At 42.3% G+C, this 26464-nt stretch overlaps 1 protein-coding gene across 1 annotated transcript; it reads right to left on the reverse strand.

Moving 5' to 3' along the window:
• Positions 1-938: 938 nt before the first annotated feature.
• Positions 939-25800, reverse strand: inppl1a (inositol polyphosphate phosphatase-like 1a). Its single transcript, XM_041940958.1, has 27 exons — positions 25318-25800; positions 18604-18667; positions 17735-17882; positions 17563-17644; positions 16297-16443; positions 15757-15847; positions 14804-14893; positions 13738-13836; positions 12107-12257; positions 11467-11573; positions 10888-10990; positions 10509-10705; positions 10205-10322; positions 9789-9885; positions 9451-9589; positions 9260-9359; positions 8159-8247; positions 7947-8028; positions 7697-7786; positions 7100-7213; positions 6620-6796; positions 6341-6496; positions 6008-6092; positions 5005-5091; positions 4044-4836; positions 3622-3755; positions 939-3490 (listed from the first exon to the last, which is right to left on the reverse strand). The coding sequence occupies exons 1-27, from the start codon at positions 25491-25493 to the stop codon at positions 3385-3387; spliced, it is 3822 nt and encodes a 1273-aa protein (XP_041796892.1). The 5' UTR covers positions 25494-25800; the 3' UTR covers positions 939-3384.
• Positions 25801-26464: the final 664 nt, after the last annotated feature.

Raw genomic sequence — 26464 nt, forward strand, 5'->3', positions numbered from 1 at the left:
TTCACAACCCGCTCTGACTCTTTAATCACTTTCATTAACTCTGCCACAGCTGACAAATGTGGGGTGATCTTTCTCAGAAATGCAACGCAAGCTTGTCAAATGTTGGCAATATAGACAGAGATGCAGACAGTTGCTGGAGTTTTCTACTGTGTGTCCATTAATACCCAGATTTTGTTCCCGATGACCCCCATTTTTTATTTTTTTTTGCAAAAAAAAGCAGCTGTTTGTATGTTCCACCCTGCAAAGTTGCTTGTGTATCATCCCTACTTTATTTTGTTGCAAATCACTCAAACAAGACTAATTTCAGAGCTTTTTTTTCCATTGTGGGAGGGGGGAGGGGTTAACTCTAGAAATCTACTCAAAATGGTGAAAAAAAACATGTATTTATTAACATTCTTTATTATGTCCGTAAGAAATCCACACATTTCTTTGAACTGCTCCATGAAATTTTGTGACTGTAAATTCCGTACTTAGTAATATAAATATTAGGTAGCCTTTTGTTTATGTCTCTCATGTTGCTTTACAGATCTATTTCATTGCAGAGCATCTGTCTAATAGACCAACACGTCCATGAAAACTATGAATCGACAGAAGCTCTAGTGAATGAGAAGTTATAGCACTACTCTGAATATTCTAATAAATCTACATTATGGAAGCACTACATGACGCGTTCAATGATCTGGTTTCTTGTGTGTAACAGAGTGGTGAGAGTGTGGGTGTTATGTGCAAAATCAGACTTGGCTGTTTTCACAAACACTGAGGTGTGGGACGGTTAAATAAAAACTTAAATGACTGTCATATATTATAATTTTACCGTTCACTTTTTCCCCTCCCCTATTGAGGCAGGTCTACAACTCACAGGCCAAAACTCTCATCCTGTCAGCTTTTCCCTGCAGACAACAAAAAAAATGAGAAAACGAGTGAGTCTACGACATAAGGAAAGATATTAGATTTTAATTGAAAAAAAAATGACACAGGTGAACAACTTACATTAATTTAACATAACCACAAGAGAAGACTACATGAAGATAAAATGGAGTGTGTCAGAGAAAACAACGATGGCAAAGTCTCTTTATCATTCATGCACAGGCACACAAACACACACACACACACACACACACACACACACACACACACATAACCGAGAACACTGACAGGCCAAAAAAGGCTTAAAAAGACATTAGATTTAACGTGTATGAACAGCACATCCACATTCTGCATTATGGTTGTTTGGCTGTTAGAAAGTTAGACACATTGCACAACACGTACAGTAACCCGAGTGGCCGAGTCTAAGGTTGCATGGGAGCAACACAATGAATCACACAGAAAATTAGGAGGGGAAAAGGTGAATCTTTCTCAGACATGACAAATAAAAAGGAAACTGCTACAATCACATCTGAAAAGATCTCATGACTTTTAGTCCCAATTCTGTAATTCACTTAGAGTTTAGAGTTCTACGTTTGAGGCCTTCTCATCATGAGCTGCTGACATGGCAAAATATCTGACATTATATTTTAGTAGCAAAAGCAAGTTGTGTGCTTAACTGGAAAAACGGTCTTGTGTGATCCACCTTGGTAAAGAAAGGGTGCAAGGTGTGTTGAGATGAATCTATGTCAGCATCTCTTGAAACGACTGAACACTGGCTTCTTGGTTCAGCTTGTAGTGTCAGAGGCAGGATTCAAATGAAGAAAGGCAGACTGAACGCTAACAGAACACTGCTTAAGTACAACATATAAACACATCATTTAGCAGAACTATAAAGTATAACTCCTTTCACTGAACACGACTGTCCCCAAAGTTTCCACAGACAGCATCTACTGATGAGGTTTATGGAATAGCAGCACCGCCTGCTGGTTACATCAGGGAACAACAACGGTCCTCAAACTACCTGTGTCCCACAGAAACCTGACTTTTCTGTTTTTAATGTATAATGAGAGGTGACATGTTTCTAGCAATAGAACAAAAGCACCAAATAAAATCAGCAAAATGAGACAAATCTAGAATTAATAACAGGGAAAAAATGTTTTGGTAATAAATGGCTTCTCCGAAACAACGACAATACAGCTGTGTAAATCTTTAGTAGAATAACCATTGGTTAATCTATTTGGCTATGTTAACTAACACATTGCTCCCTTTACACAATTCAAAATGAAATGATGTGACCTATTACACCTGGGTCTTATGGTGCTAAAATGAGATTTGTCTTCATCTGTAAATTGAAAATGAAATGTCTTCACAGATAAATGGGGGTGAGAATGAGAAATGTGCTGGGACAAGTGATATTTCACTTTGGTGCATCATTATCGCCTCATGTACATTTGTGACTTTATTGCTTTACCTACTTCATTTTCTCCACCAATCAACCAAGTATCAACCAACCATTGCACCAAGAATCCGTATGCTGCATGTGTCATTTGTCAATGAAAAGATGATGTTTTCAGGGTTGATTGCGACTATGTCACACATCAGGGGCTCTCAGTTAAATGCTGAACCAAGGTGAAATATGCACTTTCAGCTCAAGTAGGACTGGTTTGGTTGGTTTGCTCCATATTCCCTTTATCATTAAAAAACAAACAAACATAAAACTATAAATACATGCAGAGACACTGAGACAATAAATGCCACTATTTAAACAACAGTGGCCCTAGTTTTGTCACATAAGTACAAAATCTGAGAAATGCGAGTTAAGCTCACTTTAGCCTGACAAGAGTCAGGGCTAGCTCCTCTCCTGTCACCACTTCCTGTCCGCCTGCATTGCACCAGCGAGGGGGTTACACTGCCCCAGCTCTGTGCTGACATTACCCATGAATGCTCTCTAACAATTCCCACACAGTTTGCCGATTGTGACCCTTCGTGTGGAAAAACCTGAGACTCAGAGAAGAAAACGTTGTTAAAAGACACGGGCAGCGTGTTTTCAAGGCTCTGGTTCCCCACAAAAAGCCCTCTTCTTATTTTGCTTTAAACTTCAAAAAGTCTGTAATTTCTGAGGAGTCTTAAACACTGTCTCTCCTCAGTTAAGGCCTCTGAGGACAAACAAAGGACAACAAGCTTTTAATGCTAGCTCATCCTGTATCTTCTCACTAGGTTTCAAGCAGAGGGTTAAGTAGTGATGCCTGAAGGACTGAAATGATTCTCATTAAATAAGGCCACCTCTACAATGACAACACACATACAGTACATGTGAAAAAGTATGGTGGTTCAACAAGTGTTGGGTTTTTTTTTTTGAAAAGTACAAAAGGAGTGCAATTTCTCTCAGAAGGCACAGTCTGGCATCAATTGGCACGCTCCAGCTCAGTTCAGTTCAGTTCAGCTGAGATTTGGCCTCTTGGGACCTGGTGAGGCATCAGGCCGGTTTGGACCAGTCACAGACCAGTTCGAGACAGTTTATTTCTGTTGCTGCTGTTGCTGCTGCCTGAGACTCTCCAGCAGGATTCGCTTGTGCGTAGGGTCGAGCACTCCCGCCTCCTCCAGGTCCTCCTCGGTAATGTCACTGGAAAAATGATGTGAGAGACACCTCACTTTCACGCCTTTTCACTACCTCAACAGTTCTGTTATTTTCACCTGCTGGCGCATGCAACGGAGCATGAATGGCAACATGTCTGAGTGTGTAGGTGCGTGTACCTGAGGAACTCCAGGTCATCCCAGCCGTTGTGTAGGAGACCCTGCTCATACCTCTCCAGTCCCAGTCTCTGCAGCCACTCCCCCACTGAAGACTCCCCAACCGACAACGATGAGCTGCTGCTGCCCCAAAGTGCCTACACAGGGGGTATCAAACACAGGGTGAACTAAAAGCTAAAAACAAGACAGTAAATGATCCAATATGCTATCTTAGCAAGGGCTCTATTTTTCTTCACCTCAAGAAGGAAGCACTAAAACTTTTAAAATTTAAGACAAAACGGATCCTGGTGTAAAGTCTTACAGATGGCTGTACGAACAGCAGAGGCTTTATGTTAAAAAGTAGCTGCAGCTGCATTGATAATTACATTACCTTTAAAAAACCTGCTTGAAGGAGCAACTGAAGTGAATTAAGCTGAACTTCTCACCTCCTCAGGCATGTCCTCTGCGATACTCTCTGTGATGGGGTTTCTGGGCGGGAAGGTCCGACAGGCGTCCAGACCTAAACCCACCGGCTGCCCTCTGAGGGGCGGTGGCGCAGAGGGAGCGCGCGGAGGCTGCCCAGGGAACTCGCTCTCGCTCAGAGTCTTTGCCATCTGGAGCACAGAACACGACTGGTCATCCAAAGCACCCGTTCCAACTCCTCCTCCTCCTCCTCCTCCTCCTCCTCCGCCGCCTCCTCCTCCTCCTCCTCCTCGTCTAAATCCCTCTCCGAGGGCCAGCGGGGCAGCGGGACTGGCTGCTGGGATCCTGACCTCAGCTAAGTCTGGGTAAAGAGGGCGAAGTTTGGGGAAGGGGACCTCTGCAACCATCTCCAGGGCGCCCTTAGGGAGAGGAGGAGGGGGGAAGTCGGGAGGTGGTCGATTCAGTGTGCTTCCAACTGTTGCCCCGACACCACCCCCCTGCGCTCCTGTTACACAAGCGCCTCCATCGTCCTCTGAGGAGCCCTCCTCACTAATAGCACGGACCGGTAGCCCCGTCATGGGTCTGCGTGGGTGAGAGTGCCCTGAGCCAACATAGGGGGGTTTGGTTCGAGCTCCGGCTGAGGGCGGAGGGGCTTTAGCTACCTGGGGATTTGCGGAGGTAGGAGATGGGAGCAGCTCAGGTGAGAGGGCAGCTGCTGACTGATTGGGAACTCCCTCCAGGATGTAGTAGGCCGGGTTATTGTAGCTGTTCTTGCTGATGGATGATGGATCAGCTTCCGGTGCGTCCTGTTTAGGCCTACACACAACAGAACAGAGGGCTGATGGCCTTCCTTTTTATGTTTGATGGTTCTCAGTTTTCACTGACACAAAAATCTGTCAAAGTGGTTGAATTTTTGTGTGCGGCTAACTTGAGGATTGTGTGTATTGGCTGGTCAGTGTGTTAAGTACACGAGTGTGTTTATACCTTGCGGCCGTTTCCTCCTTGCTGCTCCTTTCTCCCTCCTCGCTAACCTTGCCCAGCTCTCCGAGCTGTTTACGAACCACAGACGGCCTGCATTGAGAACACATTCGAACAAGTTAGCAGCAGAGAGGTGTCTGTGCATTCATTAAAGGTAAAACAGAACAATTAGGTTTGGGAGCTTTCATACTCTCCATTTCTTCCGTTACAATATACAGAATGCAGAGTTTACAAAAGTTTACAAAAACAGGTTGCCACTTGGACTTGGATGTTGTATGTTACAGATGTATCAGTTCCTCAGTGTAACAGCATGTTTTTCCTGCTTCTGTCAGCACACAGCCAAAGAAGAGAAATCTCACCAGGGAACAATCAGCCTTTTCATGACAATCTCAAGATTATCTTATACAACACAATGATTGAAGATTGATGAAGAGTTAAGAGGAAAAAAAAAGAATAACATGACTGACAAATCAGACCTTTTAAAATACTGAATTTAAGACCTATGAATGGGACTGGAGTAAAACATAGTCTCTAAACTAGTATTTTTTGTCTATGTCCAAACCTGTATTGTTTTCATTTTCAATTGGATTATAGGGACATTTAAGTTTCCAGAGTGGCTTTGCTTATTTCTGTTTAGTTTTTATTGTTTAAAAATGCTTGGTCTTAGTTCAGTCTTTATTAGCTTCAGTGTTAGTTTTAGTGTTTTTTACTATAATATTTGGGGTATTTGTCAGGGACGAGATTTAAGGAGTTCAGAGTAAGTATTACAATACAACCACCGTGTGAGGGCAACTGACTCACAGTCATGGAGACGTCCCAGTCTCAACAAACATACGCACCAGCACCTCCTCATACTTGTTTTGCTGACAAATCTGACCAAATTGACGAAGACTAAATACAATTTCCTGTATACTGTCATACTGTATACATGTATTTCTATTAGATCTTAGTTATTTTTGTGTTGTTTCAGTTAGTTGTCCTTTTTTTTAAGACTTTTAAGTGTACTGACTTGACGTATTCATGTCCCACTCTGGATACCATAGTGGATTTCCCTTTAGGTCCGCCTGTCTCATCCTTGTCCACACTGATCCACTCTGAAATAAAGAGAAAGAGAAAGAGTTCTAAAATTAAACATGTGAGATGTGAGTCAAAGTGAATCATTTTTCCTGTCTGCACATTCTTAAGGCTTAAATTTGCTTCATTTGTCTCAACTACATACTTTACATTGTCCCTCTTCTCTGGTTAGAAATACTGTTTCTTTAAAAGGAACTGATGTCCCTGTCTGCACACTACATCAGACTATCACCACGCAGTTACATATAATACATATACATTGTGTTACCGTAGAGTCTCTCCCTGGTTCCCATTCTCTCAGAAGGGACTCTGACCCTCATGGACCCCCTGATGTTTCCTGTTTCCTCGCCACGGTGGGACAGGTAGGTGTGGAACTGCTGTGCTGTGCTGCCAATCATAGATTTCAGAGCCAACACACATTCTCCTAGCATGAGGAAAAAAACAGACAAGGTTAATTGTCATACGTAAATAAGAAAGATTTGTCAATTGTTTGTCAATTTCAAAGAATTGCACAGCCACAGCGCAAACATGAACACTCTCTTTATACCGTAGGACTCGTATCCATCCAGGGATTTCACTGTGAGCAGCAGATGTTGGTCCTGCAGGTACTCGATCTCTGAGAGAAGAGGTTTGAGCGTCGTTAGCTGCTTGTTGGACCAGCCCACACGCAGGAAGTTGACGTTGTCGCTGCTCTGACTGTCGTTCTCGTAACTCTTCTTAAACTCTACAGATCAGAGATAGAGAGAGAAGGGGGGGGGGGGATGGGAGAGAGGACAACGGGAACGAGGTGGGAAGAAGAGGAGGGATATGTTTCTATTGCATTTCATTCAAGAGAACATGGTGGACAGGAGTTGGGGTCAGCACAGGTCAAAAATGGAGTCTAGCTTAAAGGTATACTGACTGCCTAAGATAGGGAGGGAGGGAGAAAGACGCAAAAAGAAGAAACAGATACAGTTTTATTATATCTGATGCATCCACCCTGTCTGTGCTCTAGCTCCAAGCGGATTTTGGTGGATGTTCACCTCACCTTCCAGACAAGTGGAGTAGAATTCGATGAAGAACTTGGTTCTGCTCGCCGTCTTCACTATGGCCTCAATGCTCTCAAACTCAATGTAGGCCTGCTCTGAAGACTTTGGCAGACCTATGCAGAAACAGGTGGCCAGGGGGGATGAGGGGGGAGTAAGAGAAGGGCAGGAACAGAGACAGACAAAGATCTGAGTAGGTGGCACAGAATTGCATGTAAAAGGACAGAAACACAGTAATTTGCTTGTAAATGTGACATTTTGCAAAGCATGAATGGACATGGAACAAGTATCAGGCTGCTGTTTTCTTTCCCCTCTGTTCTGCTCAACTCACTGCCCATTTCAAGCCTCTGTTCAGCTGTGAGTCACTGACCAGGCTACAGGAGTCCATCACAAGCTGTCCAGATTTGAGCAGGAAAACAAAAGTGGTCATTTAGTTCTTAAAACATGCACAGCGCCCACTTTATTGGGAAAATTAGCCATTATGGCTAAATCATGTAGGCTATCTGCAGCCTGAGAGAGAGATTCAGACCAGGAGTGGGAGCTATTGACAGCAAGAGAAAATACACAAAGAGAACAAAGAAAAATTAATCCACTTGTACCTTTCTTGGAGACAAACTGAGAGGTCACGCCCACCTCGAAGGTAGCAAACACAGGGGAATGATCACTGGTCACTATATCATCTGTACAACCTGGAAAACAACAGAACATATATGTGAGTCTCCTTGTTGGTCAATCACATTCATTGCAGTATACGCCATAAATCGAGCTTCACAGTGTTTAGGTGAAATTGCAAAAAAGGACCCCTGTTACACCGAAGTGAAACATATGTTTGCTGACTGATTGTCTCACCATAGGAGTTGCAGACAATGTGTGTTTCTGGGTATGACTTCCACAGGATCCTGTCACACCAGGATGGAACATTAGTCCTCATCTGGGGTCAGACAAAAAAAGCAGAAGGCACAGCAGAGCTATCAGGACGACTCACAGACAAAAGAAAGTGTGTGACAGTGTGAGTATTCATCAGAACTGGCTGTGATGTTGTTTGAGTTATGTAAACATACCCCTGTAGCTTTCTGCTTCTGCCAGACATATGTGTCCCTTGAGCCACGTTCATACCGGTACGTGGGCGGGAACGAGATCTCCTCCTCCGCTGTAAGCAAGCAGACACACGTGCACGTGTTAGATCTTGTGTGTAGCATTTTCTAATGTCAGAGAGACTAACTGGAACATTGAAACAACACCAGGCCACAGTTAGATCAACAGAAAGAGCATAGTCTTTGTAAGCAGAGCTAACCGACTGGCTGTTTTAAAACATGAACATACATAATGGCTGCTGTTTGCTGCTTGTGTTGACACATTTACAGTATTTGTGATGCACAAGAACAGAAATTTCACTCCCAATGTAGGGATAATTGAATGATTTTGGATATACCACATCTATATATGCCAGTTGCTGTCAGCCATGTGGTCTTATTTGAGTCATATGTTTGGACATGACAATATCTTTAATTGTGGGTGTTCTCCTGGAGCAGTGGGGATTTGCAGGAGTCCTCCACTGACTGTCCTGGAGAAACATGCCCAGCTTGAAATCTTTGCTTTTTGCGTATTAGACAGGAGGAGTGGGAGTTGGTGTTGGCATGCTAAAATCACCAAGACTTGAGCAGTTGCCTAAACACTGACCACACTTACTAAAAAAGTCATGAAAAAACTGTCCAACTGGGATATTTGGGATGATTACTAGCAGCATGTAATATGGAATCTGAATGGCTCAAGTTTCATCTTTATGTGCTTGTTAGAGCCAAACAGCACTCCACTGAGAGTCTCACTGTTGAAGTGCAACCTCCTTATCCAATACTTATGTACTCTGCACTTAAATGTCAGTACTAAACTGCCTTTCATTAGCTAAGCACTCACTGTGTAATGACATTAAACTTTAATCTAATCCAACCTATCCTTGAATCTTTGTCATACAGCCCTTGAATCCTTAAAGTTGTCATGTTTACATTCATTCTAAGCAAAGTGACCTTCTCCTAACGTAGAGGTATTTTAACTCATCATTTGAAACAAACCCTGCTCTTAGTAATGAACATTTCAGGAAGATCTATTCCATTGTTCCATTGACGAGGCAAACAGTGGTCGGCTAGAAACATGGGCGTACTGACCAAAGCGTAAAAACACTTTGTTCTTCTCCCTCTCCAGGTTGAGCTGGTCCACCTTCAGCAGGGGGTCAAACTCCTTCCTGTTTATGTAGTTTAAAATCTCCTGCACACAGAAACAAAAGAAACAGGGCCATCAAATGACTTCTAAATCTGCCGCATTTCATCACTCTGTGTACGTCTGTGTAACACTTTACCTGTATGTCCATATCCAGCCTGTAGTTGAGGTCTCCCAGCCAGAAGAGGTGTGTGAAGCGCAGCGAGATGTCGAAGGAGCTCAGCTGTTTGTCTCCTAGGGAGAGCAGGCGTAGGATGTCTAGGTAATTCTGGTTCCTCCTGTAGGAGTCAAGAGTCACAAGTATCAGAAGTAATAAGAGGTTAATAATGTGTGTTGTGTGTGATGTTTTCTGATGCACTGTAAAAGCATATCATCAAAAACTTTAGTCTGTCCTCACAAGATAAAATTTGAAATGACGTAAGAGCTTGAAATAAAACAGTTATACAGAATGTGTGCGTGTAAGAATACGGTACGTACCTGGCAATCTTCTCATTCCCTGATGTCAAGTGACAGTTCACAAAGCCGAAAGATGTTCCGTTGAACATGAAGGACACACCCACGGCTCCTTTGTTACCTAACAAACCATCAAAGCAAACATAAAAACTAAACTTATTACAATGATTGGCAGTAACAGAGCAATGACAAGCATTACTTTATACCTAAAAAAGAACACAGAAACAAGTTTATAGATGTTAAATGAATCTTATTGCATTTCATTAATTGCCTTAAGTGTGAGCACAAGAGTTGCAGTAATAAAATCCTAATAACCCGTTGAATTGCCCCTTTGTTTCCACAAAAAAATTTGATTGTGCTGTTATACACTGTTCATATTTTCCTTCTGACCAGGTGACCAGTAAATCACGAGAAGAATAGACACTGGAAACTGTTGTTACCCAGTGTGTTGGCAATGCCTGTCTTGACACTGGACATCCCCACGTGGCTGATCCGGTTCTCGTGTTCCGGTTTCACCAACACAGCAATCTTTATGTTCCACAGAGTTTGCACTGCGATCTACTTCCAAGAACAACAAAAGACAATGAGGAACACTGAGTCACCCAAACTGCGCTCACACTGTACAAAAACTTAACTGAAATGGATGATAAGACTAATGTAATCAAAGGAGGTGAGATGTACCTGAACGGTCCGAATCTAAAAGCTCTATAATTAAAACCTAGTGTTTCTGACCGCTTTCCTCACCGGCTTATAATCCAGTTCTGTCTGTTCTTTCAACATGGCGCGTAGCGTCTCCACCCACTCCCGATCACACACAGAGTTTTCTTGGCTTCCAAACACATAAAGGTCATGAGGGATGGTGACCGTCATCTCGTCCAGAGTCTTCCCGAGGCCGCGACACAGCACCCATGAGGCCACAGACTTTGGCGAAGGCACTGAGCCTACAGACAAAGACCACATTGGTCCATTCTCATCCAAAATGCTAATGTCACACTCTGGACTTTTCAGCGCAAGATATGAAAGTACATGACTCGTCAGTATGTGGAGCTGTTAATACAGGTTATGCTGAAATAAAAAAACAAATCTAAAGACAGTTAATATTAAATGTGCTTGCGTGTCTAACCCATATTCCAGGTGCCTATGAAGATGGAGATCATGTCTGGCTCGTCTTGGTTGGAATGTTTGTTCTTCATCAGCTGCAGCAGCTGGCAAAATGCCTCCCGCTTCTGAAACGCACACATCAGTGAGTGGAGGTCGCAACAAAAGGGCACCTTGTTTTTAAGAAGCTGACTAACAATCAGTGTGTATATAAAGTTTTGTGAAACCTTGAAATATTTTGAATATATAGGAATTTATTTCTTAACAGCTCACTTATTTACAGACAATATTTGAGGAGAAAAACAATGCTAAGCTGAGAATCACATTACAAGAAAAGTCTCAGTGGAAAATGAATTCATAGAGGAGATTGGTGTGTGTGCGGGTCTGTGCCACAAATCCTGGCCCTGTTAGTGTCCTGCGTCTGATCGTGAATATAAATATAAAAGAGACATGTGAGAGTATTTTCTTGTCAGTGTGAAGGTGAATGTGTATACTGCTGTAATGTAGGTAGGTGTTTGTATGTTTGAATGACTGGGTGACACATACTTGTGTGTGTGTGGGTGTATGTGTGTGTGTGTGTGTGTGCTTGTGCATGTGTGCAGACCTTGGCACTAGCAAAGATGAAGTCTTTCCTCTGGCTCTTGTCCTTCTCCTTTTCAAAAACAATGCCCAGTTTATTCTGCACCCGCTGAGACTTTATCAGCTGACGGACTGAGACAGACAAGAGGTTGGAGATACGAGGAGAGAGAGAAAGGCAGGGAGGGAAGGCAAGGTCAAGGTGTAGATTGAGAGAAGAAGGTTAAAGTTGAGGAAGAAGAACAATGAAAAGGCATGAAAAAAATGTAATAGGAGGCAAAATTATAAGAAAAAAGTTGTTGTCTTTACTTCACCTGTGTCTCAAACAGATACCACCAAGAATATCATGTTATTACAGGCTTGGATCAATACATACATTTAATCTCGTGTTATGGAGTCGGGAGATGAGGCAGGTATGGTAAAACAGTAGAGGCAGCATTTAACAGAAAACAGCAAATTGCATATACCTAATGAATGTGGCTATTGTTTAGGCTGCCACTGACAAATTAAACTGATCATAAGACAAGATGCGTCACTAGCTGGGTGGCTCACTATCTCTGTTAAACAGATTTCTGCCCCATAATTCCCTGAAGGAAACACTGATTACTCATCTCCCAGTTCCGAAAATACTGGCATTATTGTGTATGGAGTGTGTGTGTGACTCTCACTTTTGTCGTGTGTGAAGGTGGTCCAGTCCTCTTGGCTGTCCTTCACCTTCTTCATCACTACCAGTCGTCCTCCCTCCACATCCACAGACAGAGTGTACTTCTGACTCTTTCCTATCTTTGTCAGCTCTGCCAGGTAAACATCCAGCTTTACCTGAAGGGGAGAAGAGGAGGAGGATTAAACACACACACGCCGCATGCATGCACAGAGTTGTGCATTAATAAAAGCTTATGTCTCTACAGCTTTCAAATCATATCAAATTTTCACACCACCAGGGGTCTCTAAAGTGAGAGTAGTGGAATTGTCAGCACTCTCTCCCTCTAATGTGACCACATACAAAACAAGCTTACTGCTTCTAAGGCATTGTGAGAGTGTTAAATCTAAGTCAGTTATAAGCAGCAAGTTCAAAAAATTACTGTTATCGCATTCTTCAGAAATATTTTGACAGTTATGCGACAAAAGGGCACCGTGCTCTAAGGACCATAAAGCTCATAATTACTCGGGGGGGGACGACATAAGAAGACAGAATTGCATTCTGAATGTAAAACTTCAGTGGAGTCCGTTTGTGTGTCAGCGGGCGATTCAGGTGCCACATCTTAAACCAACCTCCACATCATAAGTATATTTCTGTTCCTGTGCAACAGGAAGCTGCTGAAAGGAGGTAACCACAGAGGATGCAGACTTGGCTGACAGTTAATGTTTCAGATCGTTCATCTCTTCTTCCTTCTCTATTTCACACTTTTCCTCTTTTCTCAACTCCTTTTCCCCCTCTGTACCTTTCACACCCAGTGTCTCTTACCTTGACATTATTCTGATTTTTCCTTTTTTTTTTCCTCTCCCACTTCTCAACAAAGCTTCCTTCCTATTTCTATAAGTTAAGTTGTCGGTCCACTTTCAAAATAAACCAACTATAATTTTAATAAAATATGTGGGAATATGACACCAATGTGATTTATACTATTATACTGTGAAAAAGACACAGATGATGCAACAGGAAGTGCATTACAAACATTCCTTTGGTCTCACATCAGCTCTGCTGACAAACCTCCTGCAGTGTGTTGAGGAATATATGACTTCTCAGCCTGTTTTCAGAGTAATTCAGGTTCAGTCTGTCCCTAATAGTAGCACTTAATGAATCGAATCTGGACACTCTGCAAAAGATCTCAGATTTCCCTCACAGCTGAAAACACCGCAATTAAAATTATCTGGCTGGAGCTTCCTATTCCTGTCATAAAACAGGAAGTATGAAAGATTACAGATTTAGAAGATGCATAACTACACTGATAATAGAGTTTGAATGTTTCATAGGGACAACTTGGCTTTTAGAAAACTGAGTGTCTAGGTTCACTCGGATGATTGCTCATATGATCCCTAATTTAATTTCTCCAGCATGGGATTAATATGGTGTTCTCTTATCTTATCTTTCCTGTTTTATAATAAAATAAAACACAAACACTTTCAGTTTTTATTTGATGCACTTCCTGGAAAGGCCACACACTAGAAACAGATGACATCATTGCAACTGCCTTAGTATTGACCTCACATCACCCTGCAGAGAGACAGCCATGAATAAAATTTGTGTGCGTTTGTGAGAGGTGTGTGTGTGTGTGTGCGTGTGTATGTACATGCATACCTCGAAGGCCTGCACAGGGATGGCTTTGCTGTGACGCATGGAGAGAGGAGGAGGGGAGCATGGAGAGGACAAACTCATGTCCTGGAGAGCTTTCAGAGCCTAAGGGGACGAGAGTGAGAGAGAGAGAAGGGCAGAGAAAAAATTAAAAGAAAGAGACAAAAATGAAAGAGGAAAAGAGAAATGAGAGCACACAAACACAAACAGATGAATTGTATGTACTGTATTGTTTTCAGTTTCTATGTTGGTGTCAACAAGGAAACGGTTTCCCATTTCCTGGATGTGATACAACAGCAGCAGAGAAGGCGGAGTCAGTGACATCACATGAGTGAAGACATGTAGCTTGATTGCACTGAGGCCATTTCCTTGCCAGGCAGCTAAATCGCCTCCTTAAAAAATGGAGTCCAAGCAAAAATGGTGCGACCTGTTAACAAGGCAGAACTGGTCGAACTGTACTTGCAAATTAGGGGAAAAAGCAAAAAGACTAATTGGTGAGGTTTACTGTGCTAGAAAATAATGTCAGACATGACGAAAAACAAATAATTTAGCTTTAAATGCTTCCCTGTTGTGACCTATATGGCACACCCTCTCCATCTGGCTCCCTTAATATTACACCTGATGCAAATACTTTTAACGGCTTAGATCCACAGCAGGACAATTGGCTGCTCTGTCCAAAATTGACACAAAGTCACCCCAATCCTCTCCATCTAGATGTCTTACATGTTTTATGTGCCAGGTTCCAAAAAGAGAAGGGGCCCTCTATCACTTTGTCTCTCTTTATCTCACACAGACACACGCGCACACACGCACACACACCAGCTTGAAGTCTTCATGCTGCAACACGTCGTGCAGCCAGGAGGGCTTCTGGACAGATGATCCATCATATGGGGAGGGTTAATCCAAACTAACCACGTCCAACTAGCAGCTGTCTGTGTGTATGTGTATATATACGTGTGTGTGTGTGTGTGTGTGTGTGCGTGTGTGCATGTGCGTGTGACTGAGAGGGAGCAGAAGTGATTATGTGTGAGGGTGCATGACTCCACATGACTTCATGAATTCATGTGTGTACCTTCTTCTCGATGGAGGACAGCAGGTCTTTGAGAATTGCCAGCTTGGTCACAAGGTTCTCCAACTCCTGGTCTCCACCTTGATTCACTGACTGGTGGAGAAAAAAACAAAACAACTAGGAAACGGCGTACGTAAGACAGAGAGGATGAGATGTTATGTCCTGCTACCATCGTATGAAAGCTTCACCAACATGGCTCTCGTGGAGGACAATGATGATTAGGATTTTGTAAACTGCCAACAGAAATGATGCATTTCATTAACTTGACTTGACTTTCAACTGAAACAAATGGTGCATGTAAAATTACACAGCAAACACAGATTATTCTTAAGGCTGTTAGTCTACCCATATTTGCATAAATCAGTGTTATTCAAACATGAAAAGTGACTACTGAACTGACGCCAGCAGTCATAAATTAAGAAGGTTTTCAACAGAGCTGCGACCATTAGTGATTAATCGATTAGTCGATTGAAAGAAAACTAATTGCCAACTATTTTGATAATCGACTAATTGTTCTAGTAATTTTTATAGCAAAAATGTCAAACATTTGCGAAAAGATGAATTGATTAATAGTGAAAATAATCAGCAATTTAATCAATAATGAAAATAATTGTTAGTTGCAGCCCTAGTTTTCAGGGAAGTAGCATCGAATCTAGTCTCTGTGCAGCACATAAATACGTTCTAAATCATGAATTATCAGCAAGGCTGTTAAACTCAGAAAATAGTGTTAGGAATACTAAACTGCAATAGTAACTCAAACAGCAGTTGAAAACACACACAGTGGCCAATCCATCATTGCTGAAGTGACGAATATTTGATGATTTCTACTAATTTCTCTATTATGGAAATCCACATAAAAAGGAGAAACTCTGCTCATAAACATCTCATATTAACAAGAGTGTAACACAACGACACACGTCTGTTGGACGAACAACCCCAGAGGCAAAGATGTGTACCTGTTGGATCATCTTGGAGACCATGAAAGCACTCTGCTGATCAAAGACTTTCGACAGGATCTCCAGACCAGACAGAACCTTATCCACCTCCCTGTTTAGGGAAACAGAGACAGATCGACAACTTCATTGTCTCGAAGCTTAAAAATCCTTCTCATGTCTTCCTCTTTATTTAAATCTATCTACTGGGAAACAAATATAGTCTGGACTATATTTATGTATGCATGTTAGGGCTGAACAATGAATTATAGATGATTAGTAACCATGTGATTCAGTTATATTTGTTACAATTTCTAATTTAGGCCTGTTTTTAATGCAATTTTTCTCTGTTTGAATGTACAACAGGTGCCACTGTGACCAAAACAAGAGATGAGTTGAGTTGAGGCAGCTCTGCGGGCTGTAAATCCTTACATAGATGTTCTCTCAGTGCAGTGACAAGCACACATATATAAAAGAACAGCTCTGTATAGAACATGCATGGACAAGCGAGTGTGTGTCTGTGGAATATGTGCATCGACAGATGAGCTGCTGTGTCCCTCTTACCCATTAAGGCGTTTGCAGGAGGCCACTAGTGTCTTGTTGAGGTGAGGCAGGGAGCAGGCTCCCTGTTTGACTGCCTCAAGGTCCAGAGCATAGCTACCCTTCAGGTACTCATGTGAGATGGTGCTCAGGCCATTAGCTGCTGGAGCACTGCAACAAATTCAAATGAAGTCCAGTGAGTATTTATATCCATCTTCACTACATGTACATAATTCCACAGCGTAATAATGCAGATTATAGTACAAGGAAACAATAAATAAATCAAGCTTTACTTCAATTTTAAGTCCTACCTAAAGCTTTCTTGCACTCGGTTGTATGTTTCCATTGTTTTATCGTTTACTATATTTTTGGTTTGTTCTATGGCACAAACTACAACCCTTGTATCAGAAAACTGTTGTGGACTTCACAGTGACCATATCTGCAAGTCATGTGTGTAACCCTATCCACAGGTAAACAGGTTGATTGGTAACAGGTGATAGTATCATGATTGGGTATGAAAGGAGCATCTTTCAAGGATGCTCCTTTCATACCCAATCCGGCAGGTCAGTTTAGTCCCTACATTTAAACTACACAAGCACTGTTAACAGTATGTGTGTGTGTATCAGCACACTCCATTGATAGGCTATGAATTACCTGAATTTTGGAGCGAGGTTCACCACTTTGTGAACACGATTGTATAAAGGGTGTTACTACATGGGCTCAGGAACAGGAACACTTTGTAAAACTGCTGTCAGTAAATGTAGTTCATTTGCAAATGATTACCTTTTGTTTTTATTTACATTTTACACAGCGTCCCAACTTTTTAAGAATCAGGCTTGTATAAGTCTTCCTGCACCAAACGTTGTTTTTAATGTGCAAAAACTGCAAACCAGTGTACAAGGGTACATGAAAAAGTAATGTCTTGAGAATTTAATGAATCTCAGTGAACATGAGGTTATTAATATCTATATGTGCATGTTTGTGCGTTTGTCTGCTAATGAACACCAGTGTATGTTATGTATTAATAGTAACAATTTTTACAGCATGATGTGGGTGTGTGAAATTAAGAGTGAAGGTGATTGTGTGGACGTGTGTTTGTTATTATTATTTTTGTGAGCAGAACTGAATTGTGACGCATTCATCTTCTGTGTGCGTGTCGTGACATGATCATGTTTTAACATGATCATGGTTAATGTCGGTTTAGAAGCCTTGCAGATTTGATTCTCAGCGCTTATGTAATCTTGTTGTAAACTGTAAACAATGAACTTAATCCTAAAATAGACTTTGTACCTGTCTGTGGGTGTGTCTGCTCCAGGTGGAGTGGAGGCAGAGGCAGAGCGAGGTGGGAGGGGTGGCTTCTCATCCTCCCCATCTACGAAATACAGAGCAGGAGAGTTAACATGTGACAAAATGGGGACAATCACTGAGGATGTAAATGTGCCTGTACGGGCTCTAGAGATACCTGAATAGTCCCTGTCATCGCTGATGACCGTTTCCTCTCTGTCCACAGCATAAAGCAGCGTGGTCACCAGACCCTGGCTGGGCTGCAGGTACAACGACACCAACTCTGGCAACGTCTTAAACCGCTTAGGCTGCACGCCCTGAGATGTCTGAGAGAACAACAGAGGAAAACAATCAGGGAAGGAAGAGACAGTGAAAAAGAAGGAGAGCTATCTTCCACATGGTATGAACATAACAATTCCTTGGCTACAAGTAGTCATGTTACAGAAATCTCTGGTGGCCTCTATTGTTCCAAATTTAATGTTGTGTAAGCAAATATGACCCAGTAGTCTAAATATAATTCAAACCAGGAAGAGATGTTTTGGTAAACATTGCTCCCAAACATACTCAGCTCCAGGAAGCAAAATTAGGCTTTTAGACTCTCTTCAATGTCACAGCTAAGACCCTAAAAATCATACAGCAGGGGCACAGATGTCTGTGATGTGGCCACACGATAGGCTGAAGCACCATGCTGTCCGTGTGCGTGTGAGGCAGAGCGAGTGTGTGTGTGGTGGTGACTTCACAGCTGTTGGGCACAACGCACAAAGAGGCTGCTGTTGGTGTGTGTGTGTGTGTGTGTGTGTGTGTGTGTGTGTGTGTGTGTGTGTGTGTGTGTGCGTGTTTGTGTGAGAGAGAGCTCAGAGCCAACAAAAGCATCTCTGCCTGCCAGCTGCTACTGAAGCAAATACAGTTTTTGCTGTACACATTGCACACACACTTAACCTCAGCGGAGACTCTGTGTGTGTGTGCGTGTGTGTGCGTGTGTGTGCGTGTGTGTGTGTGTGTGAGAGAGAGTGTGTGTGTGGGTGAGTGTTTGTGTCCTCTCTGTACCTGTACTGCCAGAAATCCTTCGTCATCTGGGAGGATTCTGTAAGTGTGGACATGCTTCTGAAACCTGCAGGGAAGGAAAGAACCAGAGAAAGAGAAGAAGAAGACCGAAGGGAGAGGTTGAAGTAAACAGAGGCAGGGCGAAGTGAGAGAAGAGACAACTTTGAGACGACTGTTTGATTCAACAAAAAATAACATTTCAAATCTGACACATACACTCTTGTACTTGACCTCAGTGGATAGGGGTGTGTGTGTATGTGTGTGTGTGCACGTATGGGAGTGAGGGGGGTTTAGACGCTGCAGAGAGCCTCAACCTGTTGCTGTCTGTCACAGTTGTGAGCGGGCTTTATCCTTACAGTAGCATGATACAGTAGAGCAGAACAAAGTTGAGACTGGTGTTTATTCATTATAAAGGCACAATGGTGGTATAAAATAAAAGAAACAAAAAAAGGACATCATTTGTGAAATAGAGAAAAGATTAAAAGAAAATCAGCTTGTCTTTTCTCTCTCCCAGAATTTATGGTGTTTCTTTCAGTACGTAACAAACTTTAGAGGCCGAATTGTATTTCTAATATAATCAGCTTTTCTCTTTTTTTTTCTTTTACAACCAATTGCAGATCAATGCACTGACATTGTGATTGCACGGCCGTGACTACACGCCTGCAGCCACAAGCTGGAGCTGAATGATTTTCATGTCTGCACTTCATGTCTGCTCAGTGGACCGGACGCAAAATGTTCAATTTGCCAAGCAAATGCTGTGGTTTACATCTGCTGGGGTGTATACTGTATGTGTGTATCATGGTTGTGCATCTGTTTAGAAGTGTGGGTGTTGGGACGGCAGCCTAAGCAAAACACTTAATTAATGCTTTTGCTTGTGCATACACTGTGTTTATTCACAGTATGCGCATGTGTATATGCTGTATAAACTGATGGAGGGATAAATCCATGTCAGGAATTCATCCCACCCTGTCCACTCAGCTGTTTGTCCGGTCTTTCCAGGTCAGTGTCCCACAGGAACTAAAACGTGGACTGGATCACAATAGCTCAATAACAAATTGCAAGGCGATTGCCTCTTATCATCCCAAATAACACAGGAAACTTAATTCAGTTGGACAGAATAAACTTAATAAGAAGCTACACCAGATTGACGGTGCAAAAGTGGCAAATTTAATTGGAGTTACTTGTACCCCACTGGCACAGTCACATGAAACAGTCACATGGAATAAACCTGCACTTGTTGTCTGTCTGAATGGGTCAACACAGGTCATCAAAACCTGGCTTCATGACCCTGATCCTGACTAAGGCTCAACCTAGGTCTGACGCCGATTTGCTGAATCCTAAATATCACTAACATTAAATCTGGAAATTATGCATTTAATGCATTTTAAATTTGCTCTCACTGTGTTTTAACCATTGGACTATTTCCTGGCAATTATGTTTTTATGGGTTGCTTATCATTGTTTCCTACTGTGGCGGTTCTGATACCATAACATAAAAGATTTCTTTTTTTGGTATTCTTGCCTTTATTTGATAGCACACATGGAAAAGGTTGGGGGACGGATGGACAGACACCCATAGTGCCACCCATAGTGACAAACTGTGGTAGAGTTAAAAGACTTGACTTATGAACAGTGCATTTATCGGACTGTTGCCAATAATAGTTCCATATATCATGTCACCAGTGGCTGGTTACACATAAACTTCCTTTCCTTACTGCCATTCAAGGTGCAGCAGTAAACACCGTGAGTGAGGTGAACTGTTCCTTTTGTCGGGACCTAACAACACAATGGTTGGGCCAGGGGCACAGAATCCATATACAAGAGGCACTGCCGCGTACAGTAGTGTGTGTGTGTGTGTGTGTGTGTGTGTGTGTGTGTGTGTGTGTGTGTGTGTGTGTGTGTGTGTGTGTGTCAGTGAGTGTTTGTCTTCCTGTTGGCAGCTGATGAGATTCTCTGTGGGTCTGTGGAGTAAATGCTATTGTTTCAGTAGCAGCTAAGTTATAACAGGGGGAGAGAGACGCAGAACGAGAGAGGTTTATTATGGGATACACACAGACCCAAAGCATACAGTGTGCATGTGTTGTCAACAATAGTCTTGTTGGGGGTAATGACTGCCCCACAGTCCTGTTGGCTTTGAGTGCCACCTCCCCCTCTTCTGTCCAGTCTCCGTTGCCTCGAAGTCCGGCAGGTCAGTTTAGTCCCTACATTTAAACTACACAAGCACTGTTAACAGTATGTGTGTGTGTGTGTATCAGCACACTCCATTGATAGGCTATATATGAATTACCTATATTTTGCTTTTTAATCATTATGCTACTTATTAAACATGTGTTGTGCCTCACTGCTCTAGCCTCTCATACACATGCAGGACTACTTTTTACTTTTACTACTTACTAAGTATACTAAAAGCAAAAAATATGAGGGAAAGTTACTACAAGTACACTGATGCGGTGAATCCAAGTGAAAGCCACTATTCCCTATTGATAAGTCTTATTCATAAATACCAATTACAAAGTAGATGTAGGTAAAGAGAAGAATGGATAAGTTTCAGGGGGAGTTTTTAGCTTTACGACTGTCTACACCATCACAGATCTTTCACACATTTAAAATGAGATCACAGCAAAAATGCTAGGAAAGACTGTAGGTACAACAACCGCTTTAACAACCTGGTGAGGAATGCTTTCACAGACACTTCTGGGTCTCAAACACACACAGAAACACACAGGGCTATGCCTGAACCCTGACATGTTTAGACGCGCTCCCCTGATACTAAAGAACATCTTCCTGACAGAAAATAGTAAACAATTCGGTATCTCTGTAGCTGTCACACTGATGTGTTCCCACAAGCTTGATGAACATATGGCCCCACCTTGGAATCTAAAAAAGTGGAACTATAACTGGGCACATAAGTGAAATTTTCTTGCTTTTTGAAATATCGCAATATTGAAGCTTTAACATGTTCCATATTTCTCAGGATATTATATCTGCACCATCTATTGCATGCAAATGCTGAACACACACACCCTCACACTAACTCAGAAACCGATCAGCTATAACTGTTCATCTCATTGCCAAATAGTACACTGGTCAAAGTGGTCACCATCTACAAAAATCAGAGCATTATCTTAACACTTGCATGCAGACACAAAGCCAAAAGTCTTCAGACACAAATGTACACACAGAGGAAGTGAAAGGAAAAGGCCTAAAGACAAACTGGCCCTGGTCCCTAACTCGTACAGCTTCTGTAAAGTCACCAACACAAACACTCTTCACACCAGTCTATTCTCAGACAACGGCAGAGAGGAAACACTGTTGCCTCTAAGCACTCAAAAAGGAAGTACACACGTCTGTGTACATTGGTCACTATAGGCCAAGCTCAACAAGCACTCATGTGTCGTTGCCATTTTCAGATTTAAAAAAATTGCCATGTATGTGGCAGGGACCTAAAAGAGGTCATCTGGTTTGAAAGTAGCTCATTTCTATCACCACACTGACATCATTGTGAGCATTGTGATCATTCACTTCCACTGCAGAAAAACAAACTGTTATCATGTGTCACAGGACTGTAGAAATGATAAAACCTTAAAAAAGAAGAAGAAGATGGATATCGCTCAACAAACCCAACTTTAGACAGTTTGGAACACTTCCAGTTCCCAACCTGAGGGTTCTGACCCCCATTAGGGGTTGCCAAAGCTTTGCAGCGGGTCCTGAGGCCTTCTTGATTTTAAGGGATGTAAGAAAACCTTTTGAAAAAATATACAGTGGGCCCATACCACACTCTATTCATGTCTATGAAGAAAGCTAAATTAGTTTCAAAAGTTTAGATTATTTACAATATAAACGTAAACAAAATCTCACAAGATAAACTCATGGTGTAGACCTGAACATAAGCTCAATTTACAGAGCCTTCACATATACAGAAAATACCCATCATCAGTTTACTCATTGATAGAGAAGAGGTACCTTGAGGAAAAAGGTTGGGAACCACTGGTTTAGAAGATTAAAGCATAGGAGACAAAAGAGATGATTTTCAACATCAAGACGACCTGGCATTGACATCAGCCCTGAGCCTCCAGCACGCCACACTGACTGCAGCCATGACTAAAAACAGTGCCATTCAGCAGTCTGGAATCTTTTCACACTTCTGGTGATTCAGATTGTACTTCCTGGAAATAAATGTTTTTTTGTGCAGCAACTTTATCACAAGTTGACAAGAATGAGATTGTTTGAACATATCATCTTTTCCTCTGTGGCTTCAAGGGTTGTTGGGAAATACTGGAAAACCTCAAGATATTATTTATGAAGAGAGACCGTATCTGTCATACTGATCTAACAAAAGACGCCCACATGACCTCTGTCTGGGTATTAAGACAGACCAACACTTTGACACTTACTGTTTACATTGTTTGAACTGTGATAAATAATCTAACTCAATTAGACAGCTTGATGAGCTTGTCAGTTTCAGAGTTTTAAATCTTATTTTAGACTGGTGCCCCCTAGACTGATGTTTATCCTGTATGTATATATACAGTAAATTTCAACTTTAAATTTAAAATGACCATAGTTGTGATCTTTTTTTTTATTGTGTGGATAAAAAGTCACACATATTGAGCCTCTGAACAGAGAAAACTGTATGTCATGAGGGAGAAAGGAAGCTTACCATTTCTCAAACATGCCCTCTGGTTAGTGATACAAAAACATTCACAGCTGACAATGCAAAATTAACACAGCAAATGGCACAATGTACAGCATATTGGAATCACCTTTATTTCACCTGTCTGCAGATGTGTCTCCTTCTCTTAAGGTGATCAACATAAATAATATCCTAATTATGACTGAATTTAGCCTGGATTGCAGAGTGAGTATTGAATGACAGCAACTGTATCAAGAGCAAATCACAGGATTGAACAACCTCCTAATCACTGAACAATCACTGAAATTTAAAAGCTGCATAAATATGGTTAAAGTATGTAGGTGTTTCTGTTGTTTTATACATTGAAATATACAACTGTATAGCTAAATTTTAGATACCAGCATTAAAATCCAGTTTCTGTCTTTGTTTATACATCCAAGGTATGTGTCTCTCTAAATATCAACATAAAAACTGAGTTAACCCATTGAATCGTAGCTTCTACTAGGCGTACAGCGCCCTATAATCACTAACAGGTAATGAAGGAAATGATGGGCATGATAAGAGGAACGATGACATGGTCATATTTGAAGATTATGGCAGTTTCAGTCCATGTTGTTAATATAATTCTGCCCCATGACTGCTACAAAGTAACCACAAAATCCAGTGCCAGCTAATATTCAGAATAATGAGAGTACTCCAACACTGGTCATGTGTTTAAGATTGACAGTAAACGGTAAAGGTGACCACTTCAAACCTCTCTGCAAAACAAGGGCAACAATGCTTGTAAAGCACAGTTTGGCTAAAACCCGGTGATAACAAGCTCCAGGCATCATGAGGGAAACTTTCTGAAGTCCATGATGTGAAAGGTGAAAGGGGAGAGGAAGGGAGAGGTGGAGGCGGGAATAAATCCGGAAACGGATGATGCATGGATGTGAGGAATGTTGTCGGTCATGGAGTGGCCCAGTGAATAACTAGTGTATCCAGCAATGGGGGAAAAATGTTTCATTTTTTAATGGGCCAAAATGGGTTGCAGATTTTTTTTTATGGGTTCCTATATGACAAAGGGAGTAACGTGTTTACATGAGAGTGTGCCTGAGTGTGCCTGTCTAACAGTACATACACACACACACACACACACACACACACACACACACTGAACTCAGCATGAGGTAAGCAATCAGATAGGGGATGTAGGTCGAGTCAATGTCAGAGTATCATGTCACATGGCATAGGCCCTTTATTTCCTGCATCTGCACAATCAGTAGTCCATGCATCTCTTCAACTTTGCGTGGGCACTGGGGGAACGTGAGTCACTTTGGTCATTTGTAAGTTTAACTTCCCTTTTCTGAGTCATTGCCCAGTGTACACAATGTTGTCGGGATTGTCTGTGAAGTGAAGCACCGTGGACGTGGTTGGTGGCAAAATCTCCCTTGTGTAAATGAGGGTGGGTGTTTCACCACTTCTTTTTAGCAAAGGGGATAGCATGTGTGACTCCCCAGCTAAGCCAGCTGCTTCACCACAGCACTGGTCTTACATGAGCCTCAAATTAAAACATCAGCAAGGCTTCGCCAGCCCATGGATGCTTATATTTACCTCCACCATCGCTCAGTTTCAGTGCCCTGTAAAAACGGCGCTGCAGGCGACCACATCAGACACAAGACAGACAGGGACAGCCCTAAAGTTGTGTGCCATGCTGGAGTTTCACTGCTGGGCAGACAGACAGTCTCCCTCTCCCACTCACTAACTCCCAGGAGAAAGTAAACAAACGCGTATGGCTGAAACCTTGTTTAACGATGGCTTACGTAGGCTTCAAATACAATGCCAGTTTGTCGCAGCAGGAAAGTTTATGAACAACTTAGAAGAGCTTGTGCAGCTTGGCAGAGTCACAGCAGGCTAGGCAGTGGCTTCAACACAAAACCCGAGACTCCCTGAAGGCATGCGCTAGCAGGTTAACTTAAAGAAAACCCCTAACACCATAACGTTAGCAAAGCCATAACTTTTCCCAGTGGGCAAAGCAAAACCAGGCCGCACACACAAGTTAAGTGTCCAAACAAGCATTTTTTTTTCTGCGATAAAGTTACTTACAGTACGCATAAAGCGTAAGCCCCGTTGACACTCTCACTGTCCCGCACCAGGAAGCTGCCGTCTCTCCCGGCCCGGGCCAGCAGCTCCTCGGCCGCCGCTCGACTCAGGTCCCGGTGATACCACATCGGCGGCGCGGGCCCCAACGGAGAAACCCCACCACCACCACCCCCGGCCATGGCCACAGCCCTTCAAACCGGGTTCAGCTCAAGCTGCTTCCAGACTTCTCCGAAAACCTCCCAGTCCTCCTCCAGACTAGAGAAATAATCCAGTGAGGGAGCCGCTGAGAGCCAAGAGAAGCGGAGAAAAGTAACGTAAACGCTTATTCCGACGGAGGTTTGGAGGCGGGAGAGGACCAACGACGGGGCTAAAAGTTGTACATTTGTTAAATTACGCTGCTTGCGGCTGTTTCCTCAGTTCCTGAAATGCTCACCACCCTCCTCTTTCGCTTCCCAGTCCCACGGAAATCAGGGTATGTAAATCCACACTGGAGACCGGGGAGCAATAGTGGGGACACGTCAATCCCGACATGCTGTCAATGTGATAATTTTCCTGTTGGAATTTTCAAAATAAAGTAGGTTACGGACGAAAGTACATTGAGACATTTTATTTCAGGGGCAAAGTTTGTTTCCTGTTATTTTTGTCTCTAACTAGCTTGACAGAGCTTTCTGGGAAGGAGAGATGGAGGGATAAGGAGATACAGGGGTGGATAAATGGCGAAAGAGAGAACGAGGGATGGAGAGAAAGAGAAGAAGAGAAGAAGAAGAAGAGACTAATAAAGAAGAGGGACAGAGGTGGAAAGTAAACATGTACTCATCTATTGTACATTTATGAGGTACTTTCATTTTATGCAGCTTTATACTACTACTCCATTTAAAGAGGAAATGTACCTTTTACACCTTTAGCCACTAGTTAATATACAGGTTCAGTGCATGCATATGCATTGTTATAGCTTTAACAAAGCTACCCAACAGTGTTTAAAGTAGTTAAAATTAGCTGCGCCTTGACCACTTACAGCATTAACATACTTTGTACACCTAATGCATCTTGAATTGCAACCCAATAATATAATATTCAATACTTAAAAACTCAAATGGCCCTTTGTTCAAAATAAGTAGGCCTGATTTTACTTTTGATACTTAACACATTT

This window comes from Chelmon rostratus, chromosome 7 (genome assembly GCF_017976325.1).
Source record: "Chelmon rostratus isolate fCheRos1 chromosome 7, fCheRos1.pri, whole genome shotgun sequence".
Lineage (NCBI taxonomy): Eukaryota > Metazoa > Chordata > Actinopteri > Chaetodontiformes > Chaetodontidae > Chelmon > Chelmon rostratus.